Raw genomic sequence first — 24,437 nt, 5'->3', positions numbered from 1 at the left:
GGGAGGGGAAAACTGCTCCATGTAAGATGTGGCAAGTCAAACACAAACCTAAGAGGATCTTTATAGTAGATTATATCATACAAGTTTTACAGCAATTGAAGATTATACAGTCCTTATCCACAATGGTTTAATTTGCTGTCCTTTAGTCTAACAGAAAAGACTAGTTCACATTATAAGTACAAAAGGAACTGATGTTGATGTGGTACTTATGAGTGCGTAGAAGTGCAATTTAAATAGTTTGAGGGTGAAAACAGATGGAGGAAGCATGGCACATGAAGGTCTGCTCTTCTGTTTTTCCTCTTTCAATTAGGAGTTCCTTGTACTAGGTCTGCTCCCTCTTGTGCTAGTATTTACGATATGTGCCTCTTCCCTTCATGCCTTCTGAGTAACTGGGTTGGCCTTGTAACCTATGATAGACTTGCAGTTGTTTTGTAATACTGAATTCCCTTGGACAAGATCTACCTAGTATCTCTCTCCTTAGAGACTTTCCTGACTCAGCTCAAGGGTTGTGACAATTGTCATCACCTCATGCACAATTCCTAAGGTCAGACTGCTGGTGGCATTCAGGTACCTACTTTGATTTTTCAAAAGCACTGCCATGAGTTAGGAAACCAAATATCTTTGAAACTGAGCCCCATAACAACCCTCGTCTCCAATTCATCCCCTGTGAAGAGCTTATCAGAAAGAAAGATCTGTGAAATGTATTGTTTTTCTTGTCAGGCCTTGACTGAAAATAGACTAGAGCACATTCACTCTGGAATGTAGAGCTAATTACTGATGTCCAGAAAAGCATGAGAACCTGATTATAAGGAAGAACAGTTCGGAGTCACTCCCAGTACCTGTCTCAGGCAAATGAAAGCATTTATAGCAGGACATGTAGGCAGGGTGGCACTTCCACTCTTCCCGTTTCCGCCAAGAAGCACAGACACATACAAACCCTTGTGATCTATCTTCAAAAGATACCTATGAGGTTAGAAAGCTGTTGATATAGTCCGATACAAACATCAGAGCTCTTCCACAAATACAATGCCTACCATCACCTTCCAGAGAAAATACCATCCATAGGTGGACAGCTGTACCCTTGGACTGGGCGCAGGACGAAATGACAAGGTCAAAGACTGGTAAAACTTTTCAGTTTTATTAAAAATTGGCAGTTGCATCCCTCCTTTGCTAAGCTTGGCAAGTTTCTGTTGTTTGGTTCTGTGTGGTTTAGTTTGTGTTTGGTTTTTTTTTTTTTTCTATTTTCCTGTGCCATAGGATATTTTTGGGTTAGTGAGCTATGAGAGCAAAAATAAGCAGCGACCACAAAGCAATTATCAAGAAAGCAGGCTGTGCAAACAGGGTATCTTTTTGCCATGAGTCTTCCTTCCTCAGAATGACAGACCAGGGTTCAGCAGTCCTGTCAGCTTGCGTGAGATACAGGAAATGCCTGCCAGAAGCTGATTTCCTCTGGATGTCTTAAATGGACATGACAATGCCATGTTGGCCAGCCTGCTGCCCTGCAAGGCTGTGTTTTCATTGTGATAAGCAACACTAGCACAAAACAACTTCAGGCTCATCAGCTCAGATACAGGTATAATTAAGCAGCATTGAAGAGAAGCTTTAGCTCTAGATTTCTCCCTAGACTGAAAAGACGTGAATAAGAATTTTTAAAGATAAGGTACCTTATTACATCTACAAAGAGAGTTTTAAAAGTTTTGAAGTTTACTTGCACGCAGAAACATCAGTATGACGTGTGACAGACTGACAGTCTGACATGAACTTGACTTTCAACTCCTGCTTAAAGTTTAAACTTAGAAGTTTGATACGTACAGTCAGCCAAAAAAAAATAAGGATTCATCAGGTAAACTGACCCTATCGAATAATAATGTTTATTTCGGTTACAGCTAGCATAAGGTTTCTCTTGTATTACTAAGGCACAGAACCAAGGACTGAGTATGTTGCTGGATGTTAAAAGAGAAAAACCTAAACAAAACCACTTCGATCAGCAGTTCAAATAAGTAACCCATGGATCCTTTCCCTTCTCCTGCAAGATTCTTAATTCAAATACAGGTCAAATCAGCAGTACATGACACCCTAGCAACCGTTTTGGAGACCTAAATGAAGGGAAGCAATGGTCCTAGAGCAGATTCTTATGGAGAAATTTAGCAAAATCAAAACCAGGTGATAAAGAAGTTGAACTGAAATTGCTTCCTGCTTGAAATACTGTGGGAAGAGACTTTTCCTCATACCGCTGTCATTGAGTTGTCATTGCTTTCCACATGGCATTTCCATAGTTGTCTGCATTTTTCCCTTCCTTAACACTGAAAGATTATAAAGGAGTGGATCAGGTTTCCAAGTAAGTTGATTTCTTTCCTTAAATCTACGGCATCACTTGTATGGGTGAACAAGCACTAAAAAGATCTACTGAAGAACAAAGTGTAAAGTTTATCCTGGGAAGACTTTGAAATATCTGAAGATACTGAAACACAACACAGGCTGAATGGCAGGTGACTGGTTTGAGTTCCTCAGTCAGTGACATGACTCTGGCCTCTGTTAATGGTGAAATTCTTACTATCAGCTGTGGCAGCAGGGAAGGGTGCAACCTTCCCAAGGCAGACTGATTACTCTAAGCAGCACACAGTAATATGGCATGCTCTATGCTATAATTTAGTAAAATATTACCATAACACAGGTGGAAAAATGTTAGTTTGTTAGTGCCCACTATAGAATTGAAACTTATTACCCGCCCTCACCCCCAACCCACAAGCCTTAGGATGCCTTTCTGGATGATATCGCTTTCTCTCAGTGAAATGCTAAAATTGTTTTGTTTTGAGTAACTAATTTCAGTTGTCTGTCTTCTTGCTGGCAGATCATCTTCATTTTCCAGTCCTAGAAACTGTCTGAATTGCTTTGATCCACTCCGTACGCTCTGCAGATGAGGCTGCTTGCAAGTAATAGTGGATTTCACTTGCTGTGATGATTTCAAAGAGAATGTTGTCAACATCATACTTCTTGGCTACAGAGAAGAAACAAGGAAATCAGCTATGAGAGAATAAAGTCTTGTATTTACAATGTTTCTTCCTTTACACACTGTAAGGGGATGTCTTTCCTTTCTACACCAGTGCCTGATCAGGCCTTCACAAACAGATTGCAAATCGGGTCCATGAGATAGGTCTCTCTCTTGGTGAAACAACCCACGAAATCTGCACTTTTCACCTTCAAGAGTCTCTGGTTAATTGATCTCCAATCATCAAAGGATCTGCAGTCCTGCAGACAGGTCATATTCCCCAAACCCTCCCATGCCAGCTACAAAATCAAGATGTTTAGGTTCATGTCACATCCACAAGCTCCGGTTCTTTTTGTATCTGCCAGCACAGCCTACACAGATGCTGAGATGCCAACAGACTTTCTTGCTGGTTATGATAGTCTGCCTCTCCCATGGAAGGGAGAATGCATGGAATGAGTGTTTCTTGTTCCTTGCAGCAATGCTTAACCGTTGCTGTTCCCACAACTTCTAGTTCTGGGAGGGAACAGAACGTGAACAGTAATACTGTGTTGGCATAACTATTTCTAACACAAAGCTTCCACCCCAGATTCATCAACTAAAAAGAGCAAACCCATCTTACTTTGTCTAAGGCCTCTTATCCTAACATAGGGATGGTGTCATCCTTTTGACAAGTCTTCTCTAAACAACTGAGAAAACACAAGATTCCCTGTTGCTACCTTTACCACAGTATCCTCCAGTAATTAAGACGGCAATAGAGAGACTACTTACTAGAACAGTTACTGAATCATTGCACATAGATTGCTTTTGAGTAAAAACAACTTTTGATTTCAGACAGATTGAAAGAATGTACCAAAAACTTATTACAGAGCTCATTAAATATGGTTCCTTACAGTCTGGCATATCTTCCACTGCTGTCACCACACAGCCTCTCAAGTGAATTGCTCCTAGTGGTTCTTCTCCCTGGTGAGGACATGAAATGAAATGCAACACTTCTGAAACTTTCACATGTTAATATCTGCCTACAACGGCAGAATGGAAACAAAAACATTTGCTGACTTAGTATGTCCCCTGGGAAACCAGGGGATCCTCAGTCTGTGTGTGACATGGAGGGTGGGGGGTGTGGTAGGGGGAAGACCTACAAATAAATAGGAAGTCCCTTTTGGGATTTGGAATTCAGGATCTGCAGAGTATTTAGCATGTCCTGAACAAATGTACAAGAAGAATATAAGCCTTGTGCCAACTGTAACTTTTCTTTTGATGTTGCAGTGAATAGAAAAAAAGATCAGTTAGAAAAAGAGTAGATGATAGAAGTATTCTTACCGAGCAGCAAGAGCAGCTATACTGTTATTTACAACTTGGCCTCTTGTGCACTTGAGGACTGTGACAGTCAATGAATGGGTGAAGATGCATTTTTGTTGTCATAAGTTCCAAAGAAGCAGTTCCTAAAAGCTGACACACCTCAGCCCTTTGGGAGGGGATGCCAGGAGAGGGAAAGGCAAGCTGGGAATAGGGAGGTCACAAACTCCTCAGTGTTGATTCTGCAGTGTGTTTAGGCTGCCTCTGCCAAGGGGGACAGGCATGACAAAGTCCCTGTAACCCACAACAGCACTGCTCCTGCAGCAATGCAGGATGAAATAAACCCTGTGGGCTGAATCTACCTGAATGCCAGCTTTTGGGGGCAGGTTTTGCCCATAGCAATGCTCCTTCCTTTCTTAGGGCAAGGTTTGGCCCGTTAGAATTACAAAAGAAATGGAACACCATGTCTCAGACTGACCAGAAAATATCTCAGTTATAAACTGCAAAATGACTGTATTGTGTTCATTTGCACTTATGACCTAGTTCATTTCAATCAAGCGAGAGCACACATTAATTCTAGTTAATCACAGCTAAGAGGTGAGAGCCCAGTTCAGTGTGATCTGTTCCCAGGTCTGGGTAGCACTTGCCACCCTGACTTGGCAGCCCCAGAAACCATCCTTCACTCTGCTTTTCCAGAGGACGGCTAGGCCGTGTGAACACAAACAGCCCTGCTGTCCTGCTTGGTCTTCCCTATCACACATTCCTCTGCAAATACTCCATTCAGATATTTCTACAAGGCATTGGCTTTAAAACAAACAGGGAAATAAACCAAATGTCTCTCACTCCAGCAGGATCGTAGTAGTGAAGATATGCAGGGTCATCTCTTAAAACAAACTTTCTCACTTTCCAGTTCTTCCTCCGATGTCCCTAGGAAAATGCAAAAACAGGAATGTCGTGAACTCATTTGCCTGCAAGCGCTTACAGTCAGCTTACCCACAGGTGAGAGAACTGGGAAATACAAAAGGGAGAAGCTGAATATTTTGGACAGGAAATATTCACTTGAGTAGGACATGAATGTGGCCTTTCTGCATCACACTGTTTTGCACAACAACTGGGCTATCACACTGTTTCTCTTTGTATTTTTTGTACAAAGCAGAACAGCTTCAACATGGAAGATTCCCCTAAACATGTCTCGTAGTCTGGTAGTTATGACGTTCACATGAGGGCTGTGAAAACTGGGCTTAAACGCTTGCCAGAAAACTTGGCTGTGAAATGCCTTGCAGGAAGGTACCTTGAACTACTGGGAACAATGAGCTGAAGGTTCTTCTCTCTCTGCAAAGACAACAACAACAAAGGCTTATCTGGCTCAAGCACTCTGCAGAGGGTTCATGGCTGAGAAGCTCAAGCAAAAATAACACCACCATCTGATATGGATGTAGATGCCTCATTGCCTGTTTTCAAGACTGAAATGATGGGTGGGGAAAATATAGGTCTGCCAAAAGCATTTTCAGCAGAAGCAGCGACACTTCCAAACAACGATCTACAACTCACTGAGGGTGACCAAATCCAGACTAATACTGCTGGAAGACTGTCATGACTCACTTCCTCTGAGCATTTCAAAATATTAGTTTCTCAATTAGCTCCGCTGTTTGCAAGGAAGCTCTTACTAATTAGACAGACATGAATGTGACAGTGTAAAAGTTAGCAGAAAGATGTGTATCTAATTTCTTCCATTGCCTTTGAGTAATCTGACTGAGCAAGAGATCTACAAGTGAGCACCACCAAAAAGTTCTTAGGCTCCCAAGGAGTATTTTAACAGTAGAGGTTCGGACTTTCTTTACACAGTGGGTGGTCAAACACCAGAACAGGCATCCTAGAGAGGTGATTAATGGCAAGTCAGGATCTTACCATGATATTCACTGTATTGATTAAAGTTTTGCTAGAAAAGGAAGGTATACAGTTATCTTCCATCTTACAGATGGGACAGGATCAAATGTTAACTGACTGAAAGGACTCCTTTGCTCAGGTATGCTGAAAATGCCTGTGAAAACTGGAAACTGAATCCAGTTGTGTGTCCAGAGGGACAGCCTTTTTACCTGAGTTCAGTTCTGCATTTAACCAATGACTTGTCACATCTTCTGCTTTAGCACTCTTTCGTAATTAAAACTATAAACTGTCTTATTTCATAGTAAGAGCAATAAACCTTGCAATGTTGGGCAAAAGCCCTGCTGCCATGCTGCAGCAACCATTCTTTGTGCAAAGCCAAAAGGGAGAGAGGTGAAACCTGGCAAGTGTAGAGGTGGCATAGGCTAGTTTCTCTCTTCTCTAAAGCTTTTAGGCATAAAAGAGTAATCTTGTATCCATGCAACATCATCCCAGTGACAGGATGGAACACGTGCAATACTGACCTGTTTCAGCAAACATCCTTGTTTGACTACCATGCCTCTGAATTCTTCTTTCAGGACTACATCATCATCACTAGAATTTCCCTCGCAGAAAAACCCACTGTCTGGCTGCATGACCACAAGAGAAAATTCAGAAGTTACACAGCTGCTGCATGTTTATGTACACATAAACATCTGGCTTCTCTCCACCCTGTTTTTGCCACCCCAAAAAAAAAAAAAAAAAAAATCAACTCTTTTACTGGAAAAATCTCCCAGTGAAATTGAGAAGCTCTCCAAGTTACCATGGAAGCATTTCAGTGTGAGTTAGGACTACATCAATGGGTCTCAGGGGATCTGGGGACAGCTGGAGCATCTGTGTATATCTTAGTGCCTCCATTCTCCATGATTCTTGGTGTCACATTTTCTCCATGATGGACAGGCTGCCTCTATCCCATGATATCACAGGGTTTTAAAAGCACACAGACAGCAGTTCATATGAAGCAATGCCAGCACAGCCAATACACTCCAGGCTAGACATCCCTGCAGCCAACACACCCTTTCTCTTCCTCCATCCATCGTTACCACTATCTAGAATTTGTGAAGAAAAATGCTCCATTGAGGCTGTCTTCAACAACAAGAACTGCCCTTAGTTTTTGAAATTTGCCATTTTCTATAGCTGTGATGTTGTGATGTGTGGACTGAGTATTGTCTGTCTCAGGATCCATGCATCACATCCATTCCACACCAGATAAATTGTGATGCTACTTACTGAAACCTTACACTGTTTAAATGATGTCAATGTAGGTAACCATTCACATAGCTCAGAATAAATATGTGTGCTGCCTACTTGTATGATAGCAAGTCAGACATTGGCCAGCTGTGACTTCCTCACACCACACTGGTATTGAATCAAACTAGAAACAAGCTGAGAGCTGGCAGAGCACACATGGGCTGCTTGGTGAAGTGTCCCAGGTAGCCAGGAACTGTGATGCCCACAAGCCTGCCTTCACCACCAGCATCTCTGCTTCTGTTGTTGCACAGGTAAATTGTCCCTACCAGGGATACATTCTAGGAAAACGAATGAAATAATGGGAGATTCGTTTTGCTGAAGTGGAGTGATTCTATGTGTTAAATATAAACCGAATTGTAATATTTAAGCATTTTACTTGACAGAAGGCACACTTTTTTGTTAGCACAAGCTCCTAAGTGAAACATCTTTAAAACAGTATTTGACTGTGATTGTGATATTGCAAGTTCTTCAAATCAATCTAGAGAATACAAAGCAATAAATTGAAAAGGTTGGGTAAGCTACCCAGCACAGGTGTTACTGGGGAATATTAAAAACTTTTGCTTCTCCCCTCACAGGCAAGGGGTGGGTGTGAGGGTGTCTGTGTGTGTGTGTGTGTGGGTGTGCGTGCGCGTGCTGAGTCAGATTTGATGGCTCTGCACAAAAATGGGTTTGTAGCTTGTGCCACTCTGAGAAGCCCCATGATAATGAATTACTCTCTTCCCTTCCACTGAATCATCAGGGGAACCAATGGCTAAATTCTGGTCGCTGATGAAATTACCAGGAACAAAGTCTAAATTAAAAAGAACCCAGCTTGATCTCAGCACTCAGTTCACACTTAGAAGGATGCCATAAAAAATGTCCTGCTTACAATCATTAAAGTGAGCCAGTTCATTGAGTCTCACGTAGAGGAAGACAATTAATGTGGATCTCTCTATTTCTGTACAATCTTTCCTCCAGGACTTAAGAAACCCGATAAAAAACCTGAGAAAAGCAGAGCATCAGCAAGTCTGAGACAGTAGAAAAACCAAACCACTCACAAAGTAATAGTAGGCATCACTGAGATCTAAGAAGGGGGTGTCTGACAGTCCCTCAGCAGCAGCCTTGGATGTATCTCCTGCAGGCTGTAGGTAGCCTTCACTCAAGAGGGAAGAGGCAAGCATCAGACCTTCTTTGCGATTTCGGATGGAGTTGCTAGACACCAGCCAGTCAATCACAGAGGCACCTGATTACAAAGGAACAAATAATATCAACCACAAAGCAAGACAGACACAAAGAAGCCTGAAAATACACAGGCAATAAGCCTATTCCATCTATTCAGCAATATCCTGAAAGGTGTTCTTGGTGACAATGCAGAGAGCTAATCTGGAACAGTGCCTGGGTCATCCAGTGAGGTACAGCCGATCCAACTGATGGCAGGGGCCAGTACAACTCTTGGAACACTGTACCTGAGGGAAACAAGAACTGGGAGGAGACACAGGGCTGAGCTGGAAAGCCTGAGGGACAGGGACTAGGGAAGTAGGAAGGACAGCCACACCTGGAAAAGGCAGTCTACCAGGCTGCTATGTTACTGACACAGTGCTGTCCAAACAGACTTTCAACTCTAGCACCCACAGATTTGACTTGGAGCAGGACAGGAATGACAATGTGTAACAGTTTGTTGATGAAAAATTCAGAAAGGAATAATTCTTGTGGAGTTAAGTGTTTCAGCAACTTCCTACAAAGACCTAGTTCAATCTTTCTGGCACTGGTTAAATTTCTTCATATTCTCTTGCTTACTATGGCCATAACTGAACACTTTTTCAAACTTCATCCTTTAAGCACCTCCTGTTGCTGGTCAAGAAAACATAAGACAGGTTTTCTTTTCAAACTTCTCTGTGGTCTATAGAGCTTAGAGCTCTTTTATCTATCTATAGCCTCTCGGCCCTTTGCTCCCTTTATCGTATGGAAAAGAGGGACAGGAGCTCCTTACCTGTAAAGCAGTGATTGAACACCTTTTTATCTTTTTCCAGCTTCAACTCCTTTATTCCCTTTTCAGGATCTTTCATTGAGAGGTACAAAGCACTGTGCATAAAAAGAACCACAGAAACTGTTAGCAAATAAGAAGTTTTAGTGGGTTCATGCAATAATATCATTGTCATTCATGGGGTCTTCATGTTTTGCTGGCTATTAATCTCTGCAGAGCTATAGCATGGCTTAGTTTAATCTCCTGAAAAATTTATGTTGCAAAGCCTGGAGGCCTCACTACGTCACTGTCACAGCTGTGGGAGCAGAGCGGGGAGTGCACAGACGGCTCACCACACCCCCATATTTTCAGAATGGAACAACTTGTGGTGACTGTAGCGTGAAGAGAGGAACACCCATCGCTGAAGCACATTCACAGGGTCCCACAGCCTCAGTGCCAAGAGGGGTGCTCACTGCTTTGCTACGTTCCCCCCGAGGTCCTTGGCTGAGCAGAAAACTTGTGGCTGTGGTACCTCCAAAGCCTGCATGCTCTCAGAGGCCCTAAGTAAGCTCAGTGACCCTGGTCTGACTTCCTTCCCCCCAGCCGCTTTTCACTTGCTCAGAACTCTTAATTCCCTGGAGCTCTGGAATGACAAGAAGGACAAATATCAAATGTCACAGGCTAAGTCAGGGTGATCCTCTGCTGAAGCCTGTGAAGTCAGATTTAGTTGGATCTTGGCCCTGTGCAGTTTTACTGTCCTCTAAGGAACACTGCAGGCTCATTTGTATATTGGTATTTATTTAATGCTCAGAGGCAAAAAATAAGTTGTCCTCAATTTTTTTAAGGTATTCACAAAGAGATGGCTTCCTATGTGTGCCCTTTATCTCTTTTTCTCCCTTTGCCAGTTCCAAGTTCTCTGGCAGGCACCACTCTTCCCTCACTATCCAAAAACTAGGCTAACATCAGCGTTTGTCTGGAGAGCAAACAAAAGGTTTAAAATATTTTTGCAACAAATTATATACTGTATAAAAATGCCTCTCCTGGAAGAATAACACTTTGGCTGGGGTCTCCTTTTGCACTGCGGTGTAGGAATCTCCTTATCAGCAAAATCCTTTGATAAACAAGCATGTTTTGGTACTAAAAATTATCTTCCCAGTTCTAATTGCTAGCTCATTTCTGACACATTAGGCACTCTGAAACTGTTAGTCATGCAGAAAGGGCTCTGAGGAAACTAGAGAGGTAGCATGGACAGATAAACTCATAATTCTTCCAGACTGAGGTTACTTATCTGTCACACTGCCTGCAGATGGAAGTAAACGGGTGAGCAGAACTATAAGAACAAACCTCAGGTTGATTGTTTCAGGCAGCCTGATAGACTTTCTTGTGGATTTTCTGGCAAACCTTTGGCCTCCATCTAGGCAACGAATTGCTTTCTTTATATCCCGGACCCAGGCATCTCTCTCCTCCAGGTAGGCAGCTTGAAAAAAGTGGTCCTGCTGCTTGGCTGCAGTGAGCTTGAAGACAAACTGGAATGATAAATGATGGCTTTTTAAAAAGTTACTCTGGTGTAGCCAGTGAGGCATGATTAACCCAGTACCACCATAACATACAGCCTACCTGTGCCTAAGGGACTGTGGAAAGCGCCTTAGAGCCACAGTTAAACTAAAAAAAACTCTGAAGAAAAGCATGGACAGGCAGTGCAGGTAACTGACTCCTTTTGTTATTTCCTTGTGAGCGATCCTGACATTGTCAGTACAGCCAAGGTGAGTGGCACTGATATAGCTGCTGATTTGAACTTTTGCTGGAAAGTTCAACACAGCTGAAAGAAAGTGCCCAACCCCTGCAGGCTTACAGCGGGTGTAAATTTGTCTTAACACTTAGGGACATCGTCAGTCTGAAGGAGAAAAAAAAAAACCATCATGTTGCTCAGCTAGTGATTCACAAGGGGAGAAAAGGTCACAGTCACACAGGAGAGCAGCTGAACACATTCGTAGCCCAGCAAACCTTTAAGGGCTTGGTAGGGAGATGACACATCCAACCCTTGGCTATACCTTATGATCACTGCCTATCCACACCCTAGCAACAATAGAAAGACTATTTCCCAAAAATTAGAAAAGCTCTTTTAAAGGTAGTTCTTAGCAGAAAAAACATAACACCAACTTGGAAAAAAAAACAAAACAAAAAACAAACACCAAAACCAAACCACAAAGTTCACACTGTTTGATCTCGTTTTCATCCAGTGATCTTTCAGATGGAAAATCTGGATCTAATTACTCAGGCAAGAGGGTTTCCACTTCCTCTAAAACATAGTTCCCCATAAGTTGAACTGTACTTTGTTCCACAATTTTATTAGAATAAATACAACAGGTACTGATTCAGCAGGCACCTAAAAATGACAGGCTAATCGGCAGCAAACAGCATGGCTTTAGGAGGGCAATGAAAGCAGAGACTATTGTCAAAGAGCAGAGAGGGGTGAGCCTACAGCAACGAAATCAAAACACTGAATGAGTCTACTGAAGCCCACGTTTGTAAATGGCAGGTTTCTGAACATCCTTAATATGCACCTTCCAGATTATTGCCAATGTGAAAAATTCTGACACCCTGCAATTGTGCAGAAGTCCCACTGACTTTCATGGAAGACAGATTTCAAACTTACAAAGCAGTGGGTCTTCAAAAATCCATTTCAGACAGAAAAGTAACCACTTCTTATCTGACACTGTTCATATTTCCAGCATCACCTACCTTTTCTATTCTGCAGTAAAGAGCTACATCCTGAAAATCAATGTAGGGTGCATGTGAAAAGCAGACAGATCTCTCCAAATCCCAATATCCATGAGTCACGCTAACACACCAGGTTAGCAGAATGAATTATCAAAGCATTAAAGCAAGCTTTTACTAAAGCGATAATCAGCATTCTCAAAGTTGAAGAGCTGAGAAGCAACGTACGGTGAAATGCTAAAGAAGAGTTTTCATTTCCAGTACACAGAGGAGGCTGGGAAAGCTCTTTCTCTTAACTTGAGCTTTTAGAAAGCCAGATCACTAAAACTGACATTCAAGCTTCCTCTTAAATTGGTGAAGGCTGAGTCTCCAATCCTAAAAGTGACCAAGTCTCCCTGAGATGATGTGTATCTGTTTGTGCTCTTAAGAAAAGTAGGCCATTAGACTGAACTAAACACCAACATTTTAGATACTTTAAGTTAGGACAAATTAATCTGACTATAAGCAACCATATGTGATAATGCTATGCACAGGAAAGCCATGGAGAAAACACAGAAAACACAAATATAGAAGAATTACCATCACATTAAGCAATGATGAAACTGCAGATCAAGAACAGTGAACAGCGGTGAATGCATTTCGAAATAAAAATCTCAAAATATGCTGTTGCAGCCTCTTCTGAACAGGCTATATCTCTGTTTAACAATTCCAGAATGGCTTCCTTTCCCCTCAGCACCTGCTTTTTGCAATTGATTTAGTAAACAAAGTGTGTTGGTGACGTGCCTGATGTTTCAAGCTAGGCCCTGATGCAGATAACAAGCATATTCAAAAAGCTGAAATCTAACCAGATGAATATAAAAGTCTGCTCGTGGCTCAGTAGCCCCTGCTCCAAACTGGGCCCAAGTGAGTGAGACTGGATTTAAAACTGGCCTAATGAGAATTATCCCACTTTTCACCCTACAGAACTCCTGTCCTAAAAATACACTTTAATTTCTAGCTGTATGAAGTAAATGTACGCAAACCACTAAGAACCAGAATAATTCCCATAAGAGGAAGAACTGTATGTTTCGGCACATAACCGATAAGAAGGCAGGATGGAATGCAGAGGCTTTGGATTCATCAGTAAATTAAAGCTGTAAAATGTAAGATACAAAAATCAAGATATTATATTTCCAAGGAATACATGTAGAAATTAAGGTTTAATCATATTGGGCAGTAACTGCTTGTAAGAACAATCCCAGTGGTGGCATTGCTCATACGAATGAGCATGTTGCAATTTTGACTATTTGAACATTGCAAATTTTAAGAGAAAATACATCTCCAGGGCTGTTGGGCTACAAACTTGCAGAAAGATCTCATCAACTCAATAAGGAGGATCTGCTCCAACACCTGCTGAAGTGTCATTTGGCTCGCTTCCACCCCCTTCATCAAGCTCTGCATCAGATCTTACTTACGAAAAGGTGTTTTGAGTGCCTCAACCCCCAGGTCTAAGATCCTTCCCTTTTTCTCTATTCTCCCTCAAAAAAGGTCCCAGCAAATAAAATTAAACATAATGTAAAACTTATTATGTAAACTCATAACGTAAAATGAAGCGTAATGTAAAAATTGATCCTCAAAGGCTTCACCTCCCTTTGACACAGATGCAGTGCATCTTCTGCAAACTGGTACATCCTCAAGCAACCCTTCAGGCAGGTGAGGATCTCTCTCGTTCTGCCTTCAGCAGACATCCGATACTTTGGATCTCTCTGCCTATTTTGTAGAATGCATATATGCTACTGAATTATCTTTTTGTTATTGTTAAATGCGTTACTGTTACTGACATTTCCAAGCAACTACTATAGACCAATACTGATGTCAGTATCTCTGTGGGAGTTAAAAAAAAACAAAACACAAAAAACCAACCAAACAAAAAAACACCACAAAACTGTTTGGAAAGGAATGCTTTGCGAGAAAAAACTTCATTTCTACCATTATAATGAAGGATCTGTGATACTCTTGAACATAGTACCCTTCTCCCCATGCATTATACCTCATGTATAGAGTAAGGAGTGCTGTGCTGAGGTTTGTTAATCAGATGATGTAGAAACATGGCTTCAAATCAGCAGAATTAGAATAAAATACTTAATTTTTATTCCTTTACTTGGTTATTTAGTGTTCCTGCTCTGTGCTCTAGTCCCTAGATGTAATTATGCTTCAATTCTCTTATTCATGGTTTGCAGACAATGTAAAGGCGAGCACTGTAACAAAGAACTCCCAGTGGGTGCCCAGGCAATGGACTGACACACAGCCACGCAGCTGAAGTAGAAGGTCAGATCTGAGGCTGAAGGGGTTAAGCAGTCAGGTTTCCCCAGCCCTGCCGGAGAGTGGCTCAGGCAGGAGCTGTTAGCAATGAGGAAGAGCAAATGGGCTTGACCAGCAGTCAATCTCAAACCCTTCCGAATCAGTCAGCCAGCTCAGGGATCAAAATGTCTGTGACTGGCATGAGGTGGGAATGCATGACCATGCAATTCTCCTTCCAGGCATGATAATACAGTCTCCTTCTGTGGACAACTCCCTGTACCTAGAAAGAGCAAGAAAGAGCAGGGAGCTCTTGATAATCCTGCTCTGGGTGGGATTTCCAAGGTAATGGCCCTCTAAAACCTTTTTGTTACCAGGAAAAGCAGCCATCTACAATTTCTTTGACTCAGCACAGGATTAACAGCAATCTATTCTCTGCCCCATCTTTTTATTGTAAATAACTTAAAAGCTCTCTTTGAGGCAAGAGCCCCTTTTTGTTAACAGATGTAATTCTAACAAGACTCAACAAAGAATCAACTTTAAACCGTAATTGGATAATGTTCCAGATTCTGGGGGACCCCTTTGTTAGAGGAAATCCTGGGGGTATAATGCCTATTTGATGAAATTGACAGTTGCCGAAATAAAAAATGACTGCCTAAAGATATGACTTTTTGCTCATACTAGAAATCCTGTTTTACCAAGAACTATTTTTCAGGAACCCTATAACAAAATACATATGCTTGTACGTTTATCTTCCTGTACCTTATTTTCTGTCAAATAAGACTCCAAATTTGTGAATATAGTGATCTGTGTGTTTCACCAGGAATTGGGACCTCAGTCTGTGCACTTGCTATCCTTGACCTTAGATATCCCAAACACATAGACAATGTTTCAACTATTTTCTATAAATCAGTTTTGGCTTTTGTTCTCTCTCTGAGTGTAGATGTGACTCTTAGTCATTTGCAAAAGCTCTACAAGTAACAATGCAGTGTGCGATTAATAGAGATTGCATGAATGTGAAGTGTGTAGGGTCAGATAGTTATCCAATGGTAATAAAAAGGTTTGGAATTACTGCATTACTTGGGTATTTATGTCACAGCATTTATTTCCTTCCTGTCTGAGCAAGTCAGTTATTGCTCTTTGACAATAAATAAACACTTCCACTGCTCATGAAATAGTTCCCCACATTTTTATTCCATGGCAGCTAGATTTATATTTAATACAGGAGTTGTGCCATTCAGTTGCTAAACATACTCACAACAATATAATTTGTCTCTGCTCTCTGACAGACCCAGAGATTTTTAAAAAACGGGGGAAAAAAAAATAAAAATCACTTTCTGAATTGCTCTTCTTGAAGTATCCTGAATTCTTCCTGAGCAGTCACACCTTTCAAACACTACACAAGTCCAAGCCTGCTTGTGACCTTCCAAAACAAGTTAGAGTTGCCAGTAGTATAAGCATAAGGAATTTGTAACCACCACCCTTGTGCTCCTTCAGTGCCTCCAGGAGTATAAGTCTGCTGTCAATCATTGTTATTAAAAAAGTACTTACCATTCTTTTGCCAAAATCTTGGCATGGGCTGTTAATAGAACTGCCTTTCAGTGGGATCATCCCTTTGGGGCTGTTGTCAGCCTTCCGCTTGTAGAATTCAATTCCGTCTTCTAAGAGCACGACCCACATGGGCTTCCAGGTATTAAACATGCTGCCCTGCATCAATAAACCACTGTGTATATTAGGTTCAATAAATCATTTTTCACGTGATATCCACTAAAGATACAACCTTTCAGGGAGTGTCTGACTGATGCTAAGATAAGTATAGTTAGTGTCTCAAGGGGAACATACCACAACCACACCCATCTTACCACGCAGTTAAAAAACACTGTTGTTATTCTTCTGACCACCATTAATTTCCCCTTGTAGTCATCCCAGCCATGAGTTTTTCCAAAATCCCATTGCCTGCCCCAGCAGGTCTCAGTCCCAACCACTGTCTTCAAAATGACATAGTGTTAATATTACGAATAATCCTCAAAATTTCTGGATGTAAACTAGCACATTAGGACTGCCTTTTTAACTTGGGTATCCTGTGCTGTATTTAGGACTTGATGCTACAATACAGTCAGTCATTGAATCTTGGCTGTCTGATAAGAAAGCACACATCTCAGAGGATTTCTAGACATATAAGGACAAACTGTAAGAGTAATTAAGAGTTTAAGGGCCTGAGGTTGCAGATCTCCAGAGATCTCCAGCTGCTGTGGTGAGGAATTGAGGTTCTTAATTTCATCTTGTAAAGCTTTTACTTCCTATTCCAGAAACACAGCTGTTAGATGCAAGAAATACAGAGATAAAAACATGGCTAGATCCTACATATAGTGAAACAGACAGCAAAACTCTTAGGGACTCTGAGAGGAACGACCTGTTTCTCTGTGTTGAGCACAATTAACTGCTGAAATTACAGACTGTTGCACTCTAGCTAGATGATCTCTCTGGTCCTGCCTGCAACCGGCTTCAGAAGTGGTCACAATCCCAGATACCCAAGTGACTTACTGCTGAGCCAAATGAACATTTAGATATGCTGAATACCAACAGTTCCTCTGAAGAGTTACTACCAATACACACAACCAATATTTGTGGGTCCCAAATCAGAAGCCATCCTTCAAAAATACTAGCTTCCCTTGCTTTTTCTGTTACAAAGAGAGACCAAAATTTATCCTCCCACTCCTACAACTCCATCCACAGCATCCCTGTCCTTCTCAGACCACGGTGGCTAAGCCGTGCTAAAGCTGCAGACAGAAGCAAGGCAGCTACCGTTGTGCTGTGCAAATGGCTTCATTTGATTTGTTAAACCTGAAAGCTGGGCAGAGTTAGTTACATTTGCATTTTGTATTTCTGCAGTAGTGAATGGGACAGAAACAGGCTGAGGTTTTTTCTTTATTATTCACCAAATTAACCTTTTGTCTGTCACATCCTTTGTGGCTGCCCTACCTTCCAAGAAAGGCCTTTTGCACTCTGAATTGGACCTTATGTTAAATTACAGGGTGGGGAGGGAAAACAGTCAGCTGAGATCTTAATAAGAGCAAGACCGGCTTCCAGCCTCTGCAGCCCTCACTGGAAGCAGAAGGTGCCCCACAAATGAATGCTACCTTCCAAAGGGAAGTCACTGCCCTGGGGGTTCTCTGGAAACCCAGCTATACAGGGAACTACAAAAAAGAATCTCATCTGGGTATACCACATATGGGTTGACTGCTATTTTCTTTTGATTTTTTTTTGTTGTGTTTTTTCTTTTTTTTTTTTTTTTTTTTTAAGCAGCCCTAAGAATTTACCTTTTTTGAGAGCCCAAATTGACCCACTGGTTGATTTTCTGCTAAGAAATCAATTAAGATGACGAGCCAAGACAAGAGCTGTTGCAATTTCCTTTTGTTTGGGGATTTACCACAGGTTAAAACAGTTCTACTCATAAACAGACAAATCCAGTACTTTCTGAAGACTTTCTGAAGACTGAAGCAACAGACTCTGACATGCTCTGCCAATGGAAGCCATCACGGAGCAGTTTTAGACTGGTAGTCTCAGATACACACCATCAGCAAAAGCAAACACGGTCACATTGTTCTCATCTAAAACATCTCACAAAACATAAGCAAGCAGGATGCTGGATTTGATTTTCCTGGACTAAAAAGCAAATTGTCACACCTACTCCAAAGACTGCAGATACAGACAGGTATTCCTTTAATTGCTCTCTTGAAATCATTAGCCACTTTAAAAACACACGCAACTTCCCTTTGGTAGGACAACTTTTTAACATCTGCAGCACTACAAGATTAGAAAATTAGCTGTTTCTTATGCTCAGAAGATGACACAAGGCCGCCAAAATACACAAACAGAGGTTTAAGCTGATCTAAATCAACGCTGAAGTCTGAACCCAGGTTTACTGGAGGTCACGTCCCAGCTAAAGCACTGGCACCCAAGCACAGCACTGTTCCCCAACCTGATGTAAATATCAAGATGAGAAAGTCAGTGACTGCATGGCTGACTCCTTTGGGAGGTCAAATCTTTGGTTTCACTTTACAGGCAAAAGGGAGAGGAAGAGACTACATAATTAGCAGGTAAAGTTAATCAGGAGCATGCTCATCCTAGCTGGAAGCTCTGGTTATGGAGTTCACAACAGCCTCACTGATATATCAAACAGCTGGTACTAGTCTGATCTGTATCTTCTGCTCCTTTTGCCCTCTCCAGCCCTTCCTCTAGCACACTGCTGCTCCTCACCACCACCAGAGGCTCAATTCTGCAAGGACCGAGCCACTTACAAGGCTGGCTGTTCTAGGAAATTGGCATAATTTCCACTTCCCTGTTGTCGTTGCAACAGCACCCAGCAGCAATTTTAGTATTACCTGCACAGAGAGACTTTTTGGGGACCCAGCACCCACAGGAATGTGAGGGACTGACACATCTGTATGCATCTTATCCCTGTCAGACCCAGCCAGGCACACAGTTTGGGATTGTCACAGCGTCTAAGTTTCCAGCCATTCCCCATCACAGAGGAATATAGATTGTGAGCCACTTGCTCTACATATCAGGCCACTGGAACCGGAGATCTGCTGGAGATAGCAGATAGCACAACTTGCTGTGCAGCTTTGTGATTACTTTATGAACTTACTTCCTTTCAGCATCAGTGGAAATAAGACTGAGGAGTGGCCTCTTCACAATACGGGTGCCAGATCAGAGATCCCTCCAGCCAGCTGCTCTAATGAGTGAAATTCTCATTTTGATGAGCAGAGACACTACATCTTGCTCCACTACTGACACTGTTTACCTAAGCTGCTTTAAGCCAGACTGATCTCACTAAGGATTTAAGTAAGTCAAGGCTTTATCCTATGGGCTCTCCCACAAAAGTCTCCAAAACTGCTGTGGGGCATGACTGCATTCCCAAATAAGGCTAGTGCCCATGGCCACACACACTGTCTCTAGACCAAGGTGCTCTATCTCTTTAATCTCACTGTGCTTCCTTGATGTTTAACTTGGTGATTAAGTACTATTGAGTAGGTGTGGCCATTTCAAGCTTTTACCTATTTTGCCAAGCTTCCACTAATGGTATTAGGTTACTTCATAAAAATACAAATCTTTTGATCCAAAGGTACATCTGAGATACGTGCAAAATGCCTTATGTAGTATTCTGACAAGATATAACCAATAGCAAGTACCTCTATAATCACTAACACCACATTGGTTTACTGCTCAAGGAATTCTGTTCATTTGCCTTTTCTTTTAGGAAAAAAGGATCATTTTTTAAATAACTGAAACCAAAGTATGTTCCCCTAGTCCTCCCCAACCTGTTCAGAGTTAGCTTCCTCCTCCACTCAGTCCAAAAATGCCCACTTACCTTCTTAACCAAGTAGCCCTCCCTTATGCGCATCGGTTCTCGCTCCATGTCTCAGGTAATCCTGGCTCTTGGGTCCACCAGCACTGGCAGTTAAGTTCCTCTGGCAGCAAAGTCTGTGGGCTGGAGTTTCTACAGTACAGCTGTGTCACTTTCACAAGTTCCTCTGCCTGCTAATCACATGAAAAGAAGCCCATTTCCTCTTACAGAGTGAGAGATAGGGAAATGCAGAAGCACGTGTGTATTTATAGTTTGCCTCTGACAGAACAGGCAACAGCCTGACAAAACGCTCAACTATCAAATATGGCCAGCCTTGATGAAAGACTCCCGGGAAATTAAATAAGCATTTTAGTGCCCAATCCCAAGAAATGAGTCCCACTCTGCAAACACATGAACTCTAGCAAAACAACAAACAGGGTAGCATACTGTGTTGCTGCTTGGTGTGTGCCAAAAGGATCTCAGAGACAGGTTTCCAACTCACCGGTTTGTCACTGCCTCACTTCATCCCATCTTCCAAGTCCAAGTCCCAGTGGATGAGCACGCGGGGTCTGGCATCGAGCAGCAGGGCCCTGGCTTGGTTAATGAGGATGCGCCCTCTGCTGATAGAAGAAATTTGTTTATCAGATTTGTTCAGGTTTTGGAGTTTGATGCCGAGGCCTCCCAGAGAGGTTAGCTGTCGAATAAGCACAAATGGATTAAACCAGCGCATGACATAAATCACCACTGAATGCCACTTTCTACAAGCATCTTTTAATAGCTGAAGAGCTCATTTGGCTGTATTTAGTAAAAGACAAGGCAAAATGATAATTTTCCAAAAGTTGATATACAGGAGAGTCACAACCACTCTTCCTCATACACAAGGAAGGGTGGTGGTATAACAGAAGGCAACAAGAAGGCTGCTGCATTGCCAAGAGCAAAGTATTCTCCCGTGCACAAGACTCCAAATCACTTTTACAGCTGAGCCCATGCAGAAAAGGACTTGAGCCCAGGGTTACTCCATGTCACTTCTGCCACTTGTAAATATCCTGAAACAGGGACTTTTTCCACAAACAGCAATTCCTGTTCTCCATTTCGTTCTCTGTTTGTCTCAGCCTTTACTCAGAAGTACACAGAAGTCTGCCAAGGTCTGTGAGAGAGGGCCAGAAGGTTAGAAGAGCCCTCAGAGACTTTCTCTAGCCGTTCCTCACTGATGTCTATTTAGTGGTTCTGAAAGCTTTGTGTCACAATTACAGTGGAGAATCTGCCTACCAGTCCCAGGGCCTCGAATGAATTCAAGATGCATTCCACAGTTCAGATGATGTAACTTAATTTTGGAGTTATATTTCTGTGAAGGCTCCCTTCACTTCTCATAAGCCTTAAAATGATGCCTCGTGGATTCAGGAGCTTGTAGACTCCTCCTGTATAACGTCTTTTTTGATCAGTAATTCCTTTTGCTTTAAGGAGGTGAATTATTTCCTTCTCTTCCCTTTCATTCCAGTAGTTCCATCTTTGGGAAAAGGTACACCTTTTTTTTTTTTTTTTGCTCTGATTGGATAACCCAAAAATACAGGTCATAGACAATGATAACTCAAATTAAATACCTTTCACTGTATGGTTGGAAGCCAAATTATCCCTTTATTATCCGCCTTGAGGCCATAATGCTATGGAACCTGGGGCAAGCATTAGAGACAAAGAACTGTCTATCTTGCTCCCTCTCTCAGGCCTGAGGAAAGGAAACTCCTTCCCTACCTGGAAGGGCTTATACGGAACAAAGACAAAAGAATCTGCCAGTGTTTTCCTCCTGCAGGCAGCCTTTCCACAGGTTTTCCCTTCAGCAGCCCTGCTCGCCTGTCCTGCTGGCTCAGTGTTTGTGCTGAGTCAGCATGACAGTGCGCTGCACGATAAATTGATGATACGAAACGTCCAGGGACAGATCCTCTTCAATAGAACATCTATATGACCTTATACTAAAAACTGGTTTAACGTGAACAGAAAAGGATGCTGACTCCACAATTTGGCAAAAGCTCAGTTTCTCATTTACCTGCATGAAAAGCCCTTGGAGGTGTGAAATGCAATTCTAGATGCAGTGGCACCAAGCCAATGACTCCAGACTTTACCATTAGCTACTTAAGCAACTCAGTGTCAAAACTTAAAATTACCTCTATCCAGTACTAGCTGGAAGCAACTACTTTTATAACATTTCTTTTCTCTGTATTGTTTCTATTTCATCTTCAAAATTCAGCTATTCCTTTTGCCTTTACGCCTTACGTGTCTGGAACAATCCTTTTCTGTTAACACTGAGGCTTGATTTCATTTATCGCACATCACCACAGGGGAATCAGCACTTCATCTTTTCCCAGGCAGAAATGTGCTGATCAGCCTAATCAGCCTAAGTTCACGTGAAGCAAAATGGTCCTTAACCATACAGCGGCCATGGCAGGTGTGAGAGGCAGCCTGGACTGCTGATGCACGTCTGTCTTCTTCGCGCAGCTATTCCCAAAGAACAGCACCGGGCATAAGAGAGAGGAAGAGATGTATTTCTTCTAGGTCTCCACAGAGGGGAGGATAGAACTTTGTCTGGCAGAAAGTAACCTGCACCGTGGAAACCTGCTATAACTTACCCTGTTCTCCCCATTTCTGCCAAAGGAGGTAAAGGTGCATGATGCTGGATTAACAACATATGCCACAATCTGCAACAGAGCTCTTAGCTCAATTTACTGGTGAGTGATCTGTTCTTGTACAGGAGATCTTGCTGCTGTATTTCCTCAGAAAATTCTGGGTTTTCTCTGCTACTTCAGGGTCTACTCCTGGAAGCACTGAAAAAAAAGAAAAAAGCAATCAGCCACACTTATCTGAGCAAGGGATCCAGCTGAGAAACTGATGGGCGTTTACGCTGAAAACTGGAGCCATATCTTTGCAAATAAATGTATCAGCTACAAGGAAGACAGGTGGTTTCTCAGCTTATTACATCAGTTTCATTGCCCTCTCTACTAGTTCTTGCACAGCCGTTCTTGAACATGTTTGCTGCATTGTAAATGCCATAAGCTCACTCCATCTGTAACAGAGCATGTGAATTCTCCATAAATATGCATCTCTCCAGCAAATCAAGCTGCATTTCCAGGGGAAATTAAATCAAATGCTATATGTTCAAAATTATTGTCTATATGAGAAAAATCATATATACAAGTGGTTTGCAAAGGTGATAAAGACTCAGTCCAGCTTATAGTTCAGTAAAACCCATTCTCACTTCTGCGCAGAGGTTTCAAAAGAATTACAGTATTAAATCGAGAGCTGGCAGGTGCAAGTGTCAGCACAATTCACTCCATACAGAATCACATATATGGCTATTTTTAGTGAACCAGAGATTTGGCTTTGCATCCTACTCTCGAAAAGAAACCCAAAGCTGGAACATTTCCAAATTTAGCACTGTGTTAAGAAAGTAATCAAAGAGGGGCAAGCATGAAAAGACTATCACAGATATTGTCCATATCACCTTGGAATCTAAATGCTGTGGGCTGGCTGTCGTAAATGAACCATCTTGTTCTGACTTCAAGGCACATTTTATATATTTAATTATTGTGGGGGTATGCAGCAGAATTAGCGCATAAACTCTAAGTGGGAAGGCCTTCATAAATGGCAATACTGAAAAGCTTATGCAGTTAACATGTTATCATGCATGGAGAGATCATGTTAAGTGGATGCAGTTGAGAGACTAAATGGATTTCTCCAGAACATTTTCTAGACAAACTGGGCCAGCAGAAAGCATTGGCCATGGCTTGGCTGCATATTAGCTCTGGCTTTTCATCCAACCTCACCTGTGATCCACCTCTCCCCTACAGTATCTCTCCATCAGTGATACATGCAGGCGATGTAGCTGCAGCAGGGAAGGCCTAGGCACAAGAGAGAGGTCTTGGAGGTTGAAGCTGCAGTGCAAGAAGACTTTCCTAGAAAAGTGAGATGAGAATAGCTGAGCAAGCTGGCTGCAACTCACTTGAGGGAGCTCACCACTCCCTTCAAAAGTACTAAGGGGCACAGGGCACAGGGCAGTGTTGCAATGTTCCTGCCCCAAGGAAAGGCAAGGGAATTAGCTTAATTACCTTGCTGACGCCAAACAACAGGCTGGGAAGCCTCAGATGCCAGGGGAACAAAAGGTAGATTTGAAGGACTGGGGAAAAAAACAACAAAAAGCAGTTTTCCACTTTGCAAAGACATTAAAGATTACAACCCCTCAAATGCAGGTGGAGAGAATAGAGGAATGGACACAAATTTATCTCTTTGTTCCTGGAAGTAAATTACTGCCATGGCTTAGGAGAAACAGGACCTTGTCCTAAATCTATGATGATCTATTTAGCTTCAAATCTTGTAAAGGTCAGCACATTTGTTCTGTGCTCCTGGCAAAACCACACTGCCATCTTCTTCCTGCAGGTATTTTGCTCCCTGCAGAATATCAAGCAATTAACATCAGGTAACCATGCAGCAGCCTGAGGGCTGGAACACACAGAAAATCCCCATGGGGACTAGAAGGGCACAGGTTTCTCTAGCCAGGGCCTATCCCACCACCCTCCGTGAGGGAGCAGCCCACAGCATCAGGCACCTCTATGGGCATGGGCTGAAGTCAAAGCAGGTAGTCAGCCTGCAGGTCAGGATCAACATCCATGACTGGATATGTCTGTAGCACAGCTAGAGACCAG

The 24,437-nt window shown here is 42.2% G+C and overlaps 1 protein-coding gene across 1 annotated transcript; it reads right to left on the bottom strand.

Moving 5' to 3' along the window:
- Positions 1-1,119: 1,119 nt before the first annotated feature.
- Positions 1,120-23,896, bottom strand: PLEK (pleckstrin). The gene is made up of 13 exons (XM_063328405.1): positions 23,844-23,896; positions 23,562-23,690; positions 22,368-22,562; positions 20,249-20,440; positions 19,771-19,940; positions 15,948-16,103; positions 10,746-10,927; positions 9,429-9,520; positions 8,497-8,681; positions 6,694-6,798; positions 5,129-5,212; positions 3,880-3,949; positions 1,120-2,998 (listed from the first exon to the last, which is right to left on the bottom strand). The coding sequence occupies exons 5-13, from the start codon at positions 19,816-19,818 to the stop codon at positions 2,859-2,861; spliced, it is 1,062 nt and encodes a 353-aa protein (XP_063184475.1). The 5' UTR covers positions 19,819-19,940; positions 20,249-20,440; positions 22,368-22,562; positions 23,562-23,690; positions 23,844-23,896; the 3' UTR covers positions 1,120-2,858.
- Positions 23,897-24,437: the final 541 nt, after the last annotated feature.

The sequence above is a fragment of the Chroicocephalus ridibundus genome, chromosome 3, assembly GCF_963924245.1.
Source record: "Chroicocephalus ridibundus chromosome 3, bChrRid1.1, whole genome shotgun sequence".
Taxonomy (NCBI): Eukaryota; Metazoa; Chordata; class Aves; order Charadriiformes; family Laridae; genus Chroicocephalus; species Chroicocephalus ridibundus.
The sequence above is the reverse complement of the archived record's forward strand: the minus strand, read 5'-3'. Positions and strand labels throughout refer to the sequence as shown.